We start from the raw sequence: 14608 nt of genomic DNA, 5'->3' as shown, positions 1-14608 counted from the left end.
GGTAGGACACCACCACACTTTTTTTATGTCTTCATGGGTCCAAAGTCAAACATCAGCAAAATGATCTGATTTTGCTGACTGGGGCACTGGAGGTCAGAGTTCAGCCTAAGACCAGATGTCAAATAACACTATATTCCATAATGTCTATTTCTCTGCATGAGCAAATATGCCCTAATTCTTAATTATTTTTTACTTTTGTGTTTTTTTTGTCTTTTGTTAATTTTTGTTGTATTTATGTTACTTACTGATGGCTGAATAACATCCTGAATGATAAATAATTCTTTGAAACATTAAAGCTTTTGCATTTACTATTTCATTCTAGATTCAAGTTGAGTATGGTGCAGGCATTTTTACATCTTACAGATAAAGAAACCGAAGCTCACACAAGACCACAAAGCAAGATTTTGCTGAGTCAAGACTGGGACAGGACTTATCTCACGTCTAGCCCGAGGCATTTCCCACTGGAAAGCTCTGCCCATGCTGACCTGGCCTCGCTGGGCTCCCCGAGGGAGGGAGGCGCTGACCTGAGCTGCTGGATAAGGTCTTCGCCTTCCTTGATGACATTGAGTGTGGCATCTAGAGTGGCGGTCTGCTGCTGCTGGAACTGCTTGATCAGTTCCTGGACTGCATCCACAGAATCTGCACAAACATCCTCCAACATCTCCTTCTGAAGGTCTTCCATCCATGTCCACAACTGTAGAGAGAGAGCAGAGATTCCACTCAGGGAAGATGGGAGAGGCCAGGGCTGGGGTGAGGGCAAGGAAGCTAGACTGGAATCACCCAACTTACTCTCAACCAGTCAGTGCCATTCTCATCGGCACAACTATGGGTCTGTTTGTGTTTTTACATTTATATTCATCACCAGTCTTTGCTGAGTTTACTCCATTGGTGTTGACAGTCCCTGAAGACAGGAATCACCCCTGGCTTAACTTCCCTGTGGTCAGGGAAACCTACAGGTATGATCTTAGAGCAAGGAGGTCAGTCATCTTTGAGACACCACTAGGAAGAACAGGAGACTAGAATGAACGAATATTATTTCATCTTTCAGAAAGGAGGAAAGGGAGTAATGTACTCTGTGCACATTGATTCCTAGAAATGTATCATAATATTGCAAATACACAAAGAATGTGGTGGTCAATAAGAACTAAATGCACATTAACTAAGCATAACCTGTACATATTCCATACTATTTTGTTCTTTTTAAAATTGCTAAATTGGTTAGAAAGCTGAATGCTAAAGATGTGGCTTATCTTAATTTCAATAAATATACGAGACATTTTCCCATAATATTCAAGATGATAAAATGCAACTAGGTATTACTGGCCAGACAACTTTAAAAGAGCAAAGTATAGTGTTTTGAACAAAATAAGCACTGGAAATGATGAGGAGTTAAAACTGAATTACTGAAAAATCATTTATTGATAGCTTTTCCTCATCATACTGAATACAGGTCTCCAGTGGCCTGCCAGAGAGCTCACTTTTGACTACTTTGAGAATTTTCATAAATGAGAGAGGGGAAGATGAGTCTGGTGTTTGCTTTGAAACCAGGAGTGTTCACCTGACTAGCAGGAAAGATAAGCTCAGGGCTCTATCAGGAAAAAAGCCAGTAGAGAGAGAAAATTGATAGATGGAGTCAGAAGATGCAGATTTTGGCTTCTGTTCCTCCCGTTACTCATGGTGCCTTTGCACAAATCACTATACCCTTCCATCTCCATGACATCATGTGTAAAGTAGGTTGGGGAAAGCACAAAATAAATTGGTTAGTTTCCATCTGATTCTAACATCTTAAAGTCTTCCCTGTTAAAAACATAGGTAAATGTCTACCTCAAGAATATTATTTCATCGAGTTGGTTCTCAGTATGGTAAATTACAATATGGCCTTTTCAATAAGGGAAGATTAAAAAAATATAGAGAGACAAAAATAGTCTTCAAGATTTTGGACAAGTTATTCTTTGTTCCTTAGATAGAGAAGCCCTAGATGCAGCAGAAGAGGTTAACAGGAAGATTAATAAGCTTTGGAGGCCATGAATAAGAAAGTGTAAAGAATGTCCTTTTTGTACAGGTGAGTAACCTCCTGAGCCTTAGTTTCCTTATCTACAAAATAGGAAGAATAAGATTTGCCCTGCTCACTTCAAAGACTGTGAGGACTGAACTATTTCCTTATTATTAATGCTTTAGATAAACTTATGGCAGTATTAATAAGCCTACAGCATTATGCTGATTGCTATAGGGAATGCAAATTATTATTCAGCATCCCTCACATTTATCAGCTTGCAAGTCTGGTTGTAATTAGTTCAGTTTATTTCCTTTTCAAATAAAACACCAAACAAGTTTTCCAGACCATATAAGCTGGGATACATGTAGCTGTGTGAATATGCTAATTTCAAATCAGCATAAAACCAGGAAGTACAGGATATTGATAATGATAGCTTAATGTCACTTCATATTTTCTGGCTGTAGTTTTTTCTAGAGAGAAAACACATTTTCTAAGTGTATTTAAGTCTTCAGGGAAGAGATGATGGATTCTCTGAAAAAATATTGTACAGAGAGGCAGAGTTTCAGGGACCAGGCACAGTGGTTCACACCTGCAATCCCAACACTTTGGGAGGCCAAGGTGGGCAGATCACCTGAGGTCAGGAATTCGAGACCAGTCTGGCCAACATGGCGAAACCCCACCTCTACTAAAAATACAAAAATTAGCCAGGCATGGTGGCAGGTGCCTGTAACCCCAGCTATTCAGGAAGCTGAGGCAGTGGAATTGCTTGAAGCCAGGAGGCAGAGGTTGCAGTGAGCTGAGATTGTGCCACTGCACTCCAGCCTGGGGAACAGAGCAAGACTCTGTCTCCGGAAGGGGAATATCACACTCTGGGGACTGTGGTGGGGTGGGGGGAGGGGGGAGGGATAGCATTGGGAGATATACCTAATGCTAGATAACGAGTTAGTGGGTGCAGCGCACCAGCATGGCACATGTATACATATGTAACTAACCTGCACAATGTGCACATGTACCCTAAAACTTAGAGTATAATAAAAAAAAATTTAAAAAAAAATACAAAAATTAGCTGGGCATGATGCCGTACACCTGTAATTCCAGCTACTTGGGAGGCTGAGGCAGGAGAATCACTTGAACCCAGGAGGCGGAGGTTGCAGTGAGCCGAGATTGCACCATTGCACTCCAGCCTGGGTGACAGAGGGAGACTGTCTCAAAAAAAAAAAAAAGAAAGAAAGAAAGAAAAGAAAATATACAATAAATTGTTAAAAAAAAAAAAAAAAAAAAAAGACTGTCTCCAAAAAAAAAAAAAGTTTCAAATCCTAGTTCTACCACATATTAGCTATATAATCTTGGGTAAGTTACTTATTCTCTCTGCACCTTGGCTTTATCAGTAAAATGGGGATAATAACAGTGCTTTCCTCACAGAGAGTTGTGATAAAGATTACAAATGAGTTGATATATGTGTGTATACACAAATATATTATCTATCTTACTTATCAACAGTGTCTGACATACAGTCAATACTTATCAGTGCTACATATTATTACATTTAAAATATAGTTTTAGCTTAGACAACATGGTAAGACCCAGCATCTATAAAAAAATTTTTTTTTAAAAACACAAAAATTAGCTGGGCATGTTGGCACATGCCTGTAGCCCCAGCTACTTGGGAGGCTGAGGCGGGAGGATTGCTTGTTCCCAGCAGGTCAAGACTGCAGTGAGCTGTGATTGTGCCACTGCACTCCACCTGGGTGACAGAGCAAGACTCTGTCTCAAAAAAAAAGAAAAAGAAAAAAAAGATATTTTTGCTGCAAGCCATCTCCAGTTCCCACTAGAGGGCAGAGGGAAAGTTTGAAGTAGTCCTTCATTTTGGAGTTTGTATAAGATCAACATTGAATTTGGTCCTTCAAGATACTAGACTGGGCTGGGCCTCTCTATTCTGTTTTTGCCACTTTGTCTCAGGATAACCGAGGAAAGCCTAGAAACTGAAAAGTCTTGATAGTTCTAAAAGAAAAAAAGATGTAAAGAGAGAGAGGTGAAATTGTGGACATGGTGCACACAGTCACTGCCTGGTGGCAGCAAACTTAAATTGCAAGCTCATAATTTTGAATAAGCACCTCTGAGGTTTAGCACCATAAGGTAGATAGAAATAAAAGTTGGTGCTACTAAACCATGAGTAGAGTCAATATCCCATTTATTAGGCTGTAATTTTTCTAGCTCTCTCAATGTCCCAAAGGTTTCCTCTCTGTATGTCCCCCCGATTTAGCGCTGAAGAACATGCTTTGAAAAGAGTCCAAATTAGAGAGACACTTCTGCTACTACTTCACTAATTATTAAGCAGTCAGTGACATCCAGCCAGAACGATCTTTTCTGTCAAGCTACTACAAGCCAATGTCTGCTGGAACTAATTAGGTAAAATCACGGAGTGAGTGAGGTAGCTTGGCAGCAGCAACCACGCGTGTTTTTTCCCCCACTGTCTTCCACGTTGGTTTCTCTCCCTTGGGTGATCTTCTTTACTTTCTGCTTATCTAAGGTTTAACATTATAGCACTGTACCTTCTTCACCAACCCACCCCCTCCCCAGAAAAGAAAAATCCCATGTTTCAGCCATTTCCAGACCCTCTCTTCTTGATCAAAATATATGTATACTATGACCCTTCTTTTAGAGTCCCGCTCACTTCTTGGCAATGGTTGCTTGCTCCATGCTGATATATACATGTAGATGGTTTTGTGCATTCTTTCTTACAGAAACACATGTAGTTGCGGCCAAAAATATCTACATCCAAAAGAATGGGTCCGATTTGAGAATTTCTAGAACCTTGATAGGGGAACAGTTAAAGGAGCCTTTCCATGCCCTACATAAGATTAGCTCTAATAGTGAACCAGTGAGTTCAGCTAGGGCCAGCCCACAGACCCTCTCCTGCTTGCATAATGGCGCAGCCTGAGAAAGCGGCAACTGAAAAAGACAGGAAGGAAGGAGACAAGAGAGGAAGAGCCTAGGAGGTTTGTAAGAAAAATAACAAGGCTTACGGATGAGTGGTTAAGGAAAGAGGTCATTTAATTTCATCACTTTCTCCTGCTGATTGGCTGTTCCATTTGCACAGCTTGGGCAGCCACTGTGCTGACAACAATTGATTAACAATAATGATATCAACAACCCTTAAGGATGTTGAAAGGCACACCATATCCACATGGTGAACCTCCTCTTCCCTCATTTTGAAAAGATAATTTTTCCTGGACATCAACCACCAGCTTGTTTCTTAAATAAACAGTACAACAGTACAGCAAGTAAAATAGAGGATAAGGCTATTTTTGTTCTTAAAGCCATCATCTCTCTTGAAGACCAATTTAGTTTTGGTTCCAGAGTTGGCGGATAGAGGAGCATGTGTATATGGGAGTGTCTGTGGTATGTTTGTACCTATTTGAGTAGGAAATGGTGTGGCAGAATGATTCCACAAGGTGAAACAAATATAAGTGGGTATTTAATTAAGTTGTCTAATAAAGAGCAGAGGCTGGTTACTTTGGCCATGTTCCTTATTTAACTTGACTTATATTTATACTACAAAAATATCTAAAAACGGGTATTTTGAAAGCCCAGTGACTACAGCATTTCCATGGAAACACAGCAAGGAAAGAGAATTCTGTGATGACAATTTCTGCAGGGCAGGTGCTACAAATGCCATGTTCCTGGACAAAAAGAATGAGGACTCGGGTCAATGCTTCTCCCAAACTTGCTCTAGCTCTCCAGACCAGAAAACAAAGCTGGCTGCCCTCTTGGCCCCAGGCAAAAAGAATGTATTTAAGTTCAGCATGATTTGTACTAGTAGTGGAGGCTCTGGATGTATAAGAAAGTCCCAAATACATGTTTGTTGCCTTTCTTTTTTAAGTAACTTTTCTGTATAAGTAGGGATGAATAGTTTTGCTTTTGAAAAATAACATTTATTGGATTGTTCCTGATTATAAATTTAAAATATCATTGAAGAAATCTTGCAAAACAAAAAAAAGCCAAAAAATTAAATCTCCCATATCAATCTTAAATTCTTGGTATATTTACTTCTGGTCCTTATTCTATATGTTATTGAAACTGTGTTGTACTGGATATACAGTTTTTATATATTATACCACAAGCTCTTCCTCATGTTATTAATAATCTTCAGCAATGTGATTTAGAATGACTGTGTAATATTTTACTATATAAATGCACTATGATTTGTTTAACGAAATCACCCAATGTGAAACATTTAGATGGTCTCTAATTATTCAAGATTATGACTAACATTGTGATGAAACAGTTAGACATTTTTAACCCTCTCGGCTCCTACAATAAATAAAGAATTCAAGAGGCCAATAGGATTAAGCAGACTTGAATTTGTAGAAGAAATGAGCCTGGAGGTTATCTTTTTATATCTTCCTCCTGTTTCCTCTCTGATACTCATTAGAGTAAATCTTTTGATGTGGAAAGTTGGCAAAAGTAAAATTATGAACTTTAGCCTGGGGAGTCCTAGGAAGTCTAGGTTAAATCATTTATAAAGGTGGATATTCACTTCCCACTTAGAAATCTCCTACAAAAGGGGCTTTCATTCCCTGAAAATTATAGACTATGATGACATTCTTTTACAAATTGGCACCAAGGCAAAAACTCTGCAAATTATTATAGGAAGGAAGAAATGGAGGAAGGAAAGAAAGAAGGAGGAAGATAGCCATAATGAGGCAGAAATGATTTATAACAGTATTTATCAGCAGTACCGAAGGCCACTTTAGCAAAAGTTGAGCAGATTTTCCTTCTATTCACTCTATTCACAGTAAGAAGGAAAAGCAACCACAGCAACTCAAAATTCCCTAACAGACTACTAATCCTGTCTTGAATAAAAAGCCAGAACTTTGCCTATAGAGTCAAGAGGAAGGAGTCAAGAGTTAATGAACTCAGGATCAAATAGGACCCATACTTAATGATGTTTAAGAGGTGATGAGTCTTGAGAGGTATTAAACAGAGTATGGAAAAATCAAACCACAGGAGTTCTTCCATGAGACCATTCAAGGATGCTCATTTCTGTCCCCCTAATAATCCATTTTTGCCTGCTATATATAGGTCCTAAAGGAAAGCTCCCCTCAGCAAGTTAGATTCCCCACCCAGCCTCTCTTATTTACAATATCTGGAGAGCTCAAGTCAAAGAACTGCAGTAGATTAAAATGTGATTGAAGGGACTCTTCCCTCATTTTTCTTCTTCTTTTTCTTTTACTTTTCTTAGGAGAGACTGGCTTCCCATTGTCAAGTAAACCCATTTATTCAATATTTATTCAGCACCTCTATGTATCAGACACAGTAGTATCTCTAGCTACACATCTAATGCCACATGTGTACTACACATATTAGCACTCCCAATTTAGTGAAGGAGAGAATCACAGCTCAGTGTGAGGTATATACAGTGCTCTGCTCTTGTCTGGGTGAAAGTTGGAAGCACCCAGGAAGAAGTTGAAGAAAAAAAAAATGATGTCTAAGTTGAGTCTTTAAGTTCCTAATTTATTAAGCCTACTTTAAAGAAACACTAAGAAAAATTTGGGAGGAAGTTTCCTACTAGGAAAAAAAATGAGTGTTGTAATACTCATCCTCATAATTATTACAAAGCAACAGAGATTAAGAGTAATTCTCCCAAAGGCACAAAGCATAAAAAAATAGATCTGGAAATCAGACCTACCTGGCATCCAAGATCTTGCTGTACTTAGTGTGTGGGAACATTTGCATGTGTGTGTACACATACATGTGCCTGTGTACACATATGCATGTACATATACATATATGTGCATGTATACATACACACACACCTTATTTTCTACCCTGCCTAGCAAATCACTTAAAGGGGACCTCATACAGACTGGTTTGGATGGGAAGGTGACCAAGAGGGAACATGCAGATACAAAGTCCCACTGCATGTCCCCTGGAACAGCTCCTCTGTGACAGCCACTCAAAATGTTGCTTTTCTGTCCATCCTGAAAAAAAAAAAAAATCTGTATGATCAGAGAGTTGTAGATGTCTTGAATAGGATGAGCCTCATAACCATAAACCCCTTTGTATACAGGCAGGGCTGCTCTAAATTTCTCTCGTATTTTGGGACTGAGGAGAAAGAGACTATGCAATTTCCTGATAGCCTCCTGTTTGAATGAATTCTCTGACGGAAAAAAAAATTCATTCAAGTCTCTGTTTACTAGCCTTTATATAAAAGTCTTTGTGGCAAAGGAGAAAAAAGCATGGCCTTTAGAGTCAGAAAGACCTGGGGTCAATTTCCGTACTTACTACAACCTAGCTATAAAACCATGGGCAAATTATTAATTTTTCTGAACTTTGGTTTTCCCATTTGTAAAACTGGAATTTTAAAAAACGAGAATTATCATGGCTATGAACTAGATAGCTAGATAGCCTAGCACATAGTTTGTGCTAAATAAATTTCAGTTCTTTCTCTTTCTTCACCTGCCCCCTGTATCACACCACTCCTTCTAGTAGTATTTCACATGAATGTGACTTTATAGCTGAGTTCCAGTGAGGAAACAAGTCTCAGGTTCAAACACGACCAAGCTTAGCAAGATTTGAGAGATATCCGGGAAAACAATAGTCAATAACTCCCTGACTATTCCTGTCTCCCACACCCCCAATCCTGGCAACACTGTGTATTTCTCAGCCAAGATCTGTCCTACCCATTAAGCCCCTGATTTGGGGTTTAGAAATGCAAAAAAGAAAAATAAAAGTAAGGAGAAGGAAGAACAGAGGAGAGGAGATAGAAAAGGAAAAAAACAAGAGTGTAGGTAATAGGAAGACAGGTAAAATATCTGCTGTACTACTGAGAAAGTCTGTAACCTTAGAAAAGTTATTTTCTGAGGCTTAGTCTCCTCATTTAAAAATGTGTTTAATAAAATCTATATCATAAGATTATCATGAAGGTTACATGAGATGGTATATGTGTCTGGCAAGTAATAGGTGTCCAATTAAAAAACTCATGTAATATATTTTGAGTGCTTACAATAAACCAAATCTTAGGCTTGGTAAATCACCTATACTACTTCAGCTTAATTATTCTTATTATTTATTATCACTACCAATAGCAAATAAAGAAGAAGAGAAGAAGAATGAAATCTTAGATTCACATTAGAACCATAAGGGGCCTTAGGGCCAAGTCCAACTGCATAATTTTATAGATAAGGAAACCCAAGGCCAGGGACATAGTGACTTGCACAAGCTCATATGGTTCTTTAGCAGCAGAATCTGGTCTAGAATCCCAGCCTACTAGCTCTGTGTATAGAAGGTGGGAGATGTAGCTAGAGGAATTCCTGGAAGCCATGGTCACTCTTTTGGGAGTGGTAGTTCCATGGAAACTGACCCTGGTCCACCACTTCTCCATGCAGCCAGCACCACCACAGCCCTCATGAGGAACATGACTCCTGTTCATTCATACTCCATTCCATCACCTACAGGCTCATAATTAAAAGGGAATACACATGGCTTTGGTTTCTGAGACTTTCATTAAGACTTGGGTGAGCCACTATCAAGCAGAGAACCAGGCAGGAAACCCTGGATTAATGCTAATCCCCTTGTTTTATAGACACTCATCAGAGAGTGGCTGCAGGTCCCGCAGAGAGGAAGCAAATCCAGCTTCAGGGAGCTTGCCAGCCCTTCATCTGCCTGGGGAATCTCAGTTTAGAGAACACTATCTTTTCATGTTTTTCTCTGACAGGCGCTGCAATGGTTTGCATTCATTCCCTCAGTGTCAGAAAAGGCTGTGAAGCAGTAACAACCAAGATTCTTAATGCATTCCCAATATTAAAATTCAACTTAATTAAGTAGGGCTAATTTTTTTTCCTGAGCAGCAATCAAACTTTAATTAATACTCTATTAAAGGGAATTCCTGGAGGGGGGACACAAGCATGCATACACCTAATGAGTTCATCTGCCAAGGGTGTTATTACAGATGATGCTAAATGTGCCTCCTTACTGGACACTTATTCAATTTCAGCATGTCCCATGTTAATCAGAAATGAAAAGCAATCATAGGTTTGCAACCATCCTCCTCTCTATGGGGCCCCTCTGCTCTTGCAGCAGCTTAACATAATCTATCCTTCCTCCTCCTTTCTCCACTTGGTGAATTATTCAGGCTGGGCTTCAAGCCCAGCCAGCTTCCTTGGTGGAGGGCATCTCAGTCCCCCTTCTTTCAATGCCTGTCACTCCACATTCAGGCGCAGTGAGGACCAACTTTAATATCACCCTGCCACAGACCTCATTAAGAAGATTAAATCCCCTGTTAAAAAATAAAATAAAAACACAGAAAAAACACATCTGTAAACTCTACATGTTCCTTGCTGGTAGTCCTACAAGTTCTGTGGGACTCTCATTTCTGACAGGAAACAGCAACCAAGAGAAATTGGGTGTGTAGTGGGAAGAGAGTCTGTGATCCTCTTACATTTCTTCTTGCAGTGACTATTGCTATATCAGGGATTCCCACATTTCTCCAGCTGCAGATTGCATGCTCTAGCAGATGCCCCCAAAAACCACCTGTCTCCATGACCCCCTTTCCTCACTAGATATTATAGGAGGAAATTTTGCCCCATTCGGAGAGACCTAAATGCAGGCTATCAGGAACGAATTGTTAATATTACCAAAGTTAGGAAGTTAGTAACCCCCGGACTACCCAAGACCCTAGTCAGACCTTCAGGGCCATTTCACTAGGAAGCCGACCTGACCCTGGCAGGACAGAATGCCCTCTCTCCACTAGCTCCCCTTACCTCTTTGGTGTGTGTGTGGAAGGAAACAGACATGTCCAGGAGAAGCTTCCGCTGCTCCACCCTGCGCACGAAGTCTTGGATGCGCACCTCCAGGTGTCGAGCTGCCTTGTAGATCTCCTCGGGGTCACATTCCCCCGTCTGAGCCAACTGCTCTGCTGCTTCTAGGAGCTTGTCCGCATTGGTGTACGTATTCTGCCAGCAACAACAGTGAGGCAAAATCAAGTTGCAGTCGCGCCTTCCAGCAGCCCACCCTGGGGCTCCCCGGAGCTGAAGCGGAGGGGCGTGGGCGCTGAGCCGACAGCTCCCTGATCTGGCACTGAGGCGCAGTGCGCGGAGCTGGCACGCCGCCTCTCAGCAAGCGAGCAGCCTGCAGGCGGGCACCAGCTAGGTGCCTCATCCACCCCTGGGATTTCTCAGAGGTGCAGTGTCCCTGGAAAGAAGTGGGGAGAGCGTAGAGAACCTCCATACCCCAGCTGCTCCCTATCCCCTACCTTCAAGAAAACCCATCACTGCCCTCACATCTCAGGCTGTAACTGCCAGGATCAGAAATAGCACACCCACAAAGACGGTCTGTATTTCCATGTGAGAACACCAGAAAAACACTAACTGGGAGACTCACTTTGCTTTTCTCCTCAAGTTCCCTGTAACTACTGGTGTTTATCTTTTTGGAACAGAGCTATTTCTTTGGAGGGGAAGGGATCAGCAACTCTAGGGAGCTGACAGAAGGCAGCGGCCACAGCCAGAGGGAGGAGATGCAGGCTACTCCCTGCGGGCCCAGGGAATGTTTGCAGGAAGGTTGGGGAGGAGTCTGGTGATTTTGTTTATCATAAGCTACTGCATGCACACACACGCACACACAGTCGTCCAACTCCCTATCTGTACACACCATGGTATTCTCCAGAGCATTTTAAAAGGCAACCAACTTGTAATTATTATTCATCAGGATGGGAGCCACTGCCTTTAGAATAGTTACTACATTATTTGCCGCAGATACAGCTTTTCCTCAGCAGGCTTCTCATTTTGAAAGTCTCCTGATATGTCCTGACTTAGAGCTGGTGACTCAGGTGTACATATATTTCTAAGAATCCCTAGAGTTGGCACAAAACTCTAGAGTGGCAAACAAGCAGAGCAGTCAGTATCAAACACAAAGTGAGTGGAGAATTGAAATGGATTCATGAGCAATGACTCTCTGGTGCTTTGTTTTGCTTATGGAGACAGGGTCTCCGTGTCTGTAAGGAGTGTTTTGGGCTCACTTGAAGACCTGGGTGCTATGGACTGAACTGTGCCCCCCACTCAAATTCACATGTTGAACTCCTAATCCCCAGTATCTCAGAATGTGACCTTCCTTGGAAACAGGATAATTGTAGACGTAATTAGTTACATTAAGTTTAAATCATACTATAGTAGGATAGATCCCTAATCCAATATGACTGGTGTCCTTATTTAAAAAAAAAAAGCCGTGTGAAGAGACAGACATGCACACAGGGACAATGCTATGTGAAGATGAACGAAGAAACTGGGAGATGTATCTACAAGGCTAAGAATGCTAAAGACTGCCAGAAAACTACCAAAAGTTGAGAAAAAGGCACAGGGTAGATTTCTCCCTCATATTCCTCAGAAAGAACTAGCTCTGCTGACACTTTGATCTCAAATGTCTAGCTTCCAGAACTGTGAGAAAACAAATTGTTGTTATCTAAGTCACAGTCTCGTGGTGCTTTGTTACGACAGCCCCAGGAAACTGAGACTCTAGGGTTGAAACTTTCAGAGGCTGTGGAGCCAGCCTCTTGATTGTACTGGCATAGGACCTGGGGAAGATGGGCAGGCAAACACTTGTCTTGGCTTCTAGGAATTTGGAGAGAGGCCTCAGGGGATCCATAAGGAATGCTGCCTGAAAAGCAACTTCCCAAGGTAAACATCGTTTCAATGCTGGTGAGACCGGGTTGAAAAAGAGAAAAAGTCATTTACATTGTCCCAGTGCTTCCAACACAGGGTTGAAAAAGAGGAAAAATAACTTGGCCCCAACTGGGAAATTCATGGAAAAACAGCAGCTTCATATGAGGAAAGGAGTTTTGCCACTGGGTTAAAGCAGGGTATGTCAATTCTGGAAAGCAGATGAAGGAAGTCATCCACTCATGAGAGACATGCAGGGAGACAAGGGGAATGACAGGCAAGGGTAGACCTCTACGGCTGTAGGTCAGGTTAAAGAAAGCTCTTATGAGATTGCCCACAATTTCTAGTCTATATGCCCACAGCTGATGGGGGAGAGGTATTTTAGGAATCCCTCAAATTATCCACCTTTAATCCTAAAGAGTCTCAGGATTCCCCCTGCAAGAACCCTAGAGATTGTAACTTTATATTCTGTAGACAATAAATAAAAATTTGTGGCAAAGTCAAAGTGAGCTTGCTTGCAAATTAGGTTTGGGACCAATAAGAGATAAATAAAAAGCCAAACTGAACTGTCTACCACACGTAAGGTGATCAATTTGTCCCAGGATTTTCCTGGTTTTAGCATAGAAATTCCTGTGTCCCAGAAATCCCCTCGGTCCTGGGAAAATTGGGATGGCTGATCGCTATAATACATACCCAATATTGTAAGCACCCCAAAAGTACAGATAAATATATAATGTATTTTGTCTCAAAGAAGAATTAAAATCATTCTTGAGAGAAATAACATGACAATACATAAGATGGGGCAGGCAGCAAACTAATAGATAATTAGGGGTTAAAATTTCTTGATACGATATAGATGCTGAAGAAAAGGAGTAAAAACAGAATAGTAGCTAATTATTATTAAATATTTCGCACATGACAAGGATTGTTCTAAAGGATTTTATGCATGCTATCTCCTTTAATCCTCGCAATAACCCTATGAAGTTGATGCAGCCATCATACCCATTTTACAGATGAAGAAACTGAGGTACAAAGAATTTTGGGCCAAAGTCACATGGCCAATAAGTGGCAGAACCAGGATTAAAACCCTGTTGGCAGGCTTCAGAGCCCAAGCAACAACCCATTAAATTACCCTGCCTCTATAAGAATATAGGCAGGAGTCTGAGGATGGGTAGGATTTACCAGAGAGGGAGAAGGGCTTCTCATAGCCAAGCCTGTCTTCTTTCTGCACCCAGGGTACTCTATATTTAGCCCACCCCACAGCCATCATCACACTTTATAGTAACAATGTGTCTCCATGGTATCTCCCTACTGGTCTGTGAGCTCCTTAAAGGCAGTTTCCATGTCTTACTCATCCTTGGTTCCCCCATGCCAAGCGCTGTGGCTGGTATGCAATAGGCATTTACTAAATGTTTGTTGAACAAACAAGACACAAATGAGTAGGCCTGTTTGAATAAGTTGAGTCAACCTGATTAAAATTGGAGAGTGGCAAAAAATCAGGTTGGATAAGTCAGTGAAGAGCTATAAGATACATTTTATAGAGAGAATGGAACAATAAAGACAGGTGGGAAGGCAATGGGGTCAGTGTTAAAGCTGGGCCCTCAGCTTTGTCTCTGCCCAGCTCTCTTCCCCATTACTAGTAGAAAAGAGTTTCTAAAATTCAGACCCAATCACAACTGTCTTCTACTTAAAACTGTTCAGTGGCTTCCCACTGCCTTTGGGGTAAAATGTCTTGACAAGGTGTGCAATGCCCTTCTTCACCTGACACTTTTTCCCTTCAGCTTCAACCCACATCACTTCCCTACAAACAGCCTGTGAAGTAAATTACTTGCATCCCCCAAAACTCACTGCACTGAATCTTGCCTCTGTGCCTTTGCACATATTCTTCTTCAGCCTGAGATGCCCTTCCCTTCACTCTTCTACTTGACCAACTCTTATTCATTCTTTAAGACCCAGC

At 41.1% G+C, this 14608-nt stretch overlaps 1 protein-coding gene across 27 annotated transcripts in view; it reads right to left on the bottom strand.

The window, feature by feature from the left end:
- KALRN (kalirin RhoGEF kinase) overlaps nucleotides 1-14608 on the bottom strand; it is a 692638-nt gene that overhangs the window by 334322 nt on the left and 343708 nt on the right. For 19 of the 27 annotated variants that reach the window (XM_034957211.2, XM_034957212.2, XM_034957221.2 and 16 more), the window contains exons 11-12: nucleotides 10762-10953; nucleotides 486-694 (exon numbers count right to left, since the gene is read on the bottom strand). In XM_034957211.2, the coding sequence (XP_034813102.1) occupies nucleotides 486-694; nucleotides 10762-10953 (401 nt within the window). Of the gene's footprint in view, nucleotides 1-485; nucleotides 695-10761; nucleotides 11215-14608 lie in introns of those variants that run through there. The other 8 variants (XM_034957219.2, XM_034957220.2, XM_034957230.2 and 5 more) reach the window with 3 other exon arrangements.

Source organism: Pan paniscus, chromosome 2, assembly GCF_029289425.2.
Source record: "Pan paniscus chromosome 2, NHGRI_mPanPan1-v2.0_pri, whole genome shotgun sequence".
NCBI classification, from domain to species: Eukaryota; Metazoa; Chordata; class Mammalia; order Primates; family Hominidae; genus Pan; species Pan paniscus.
This window is presented reverse-complemented; position numbering and strand designations above follow the sequence as displayed.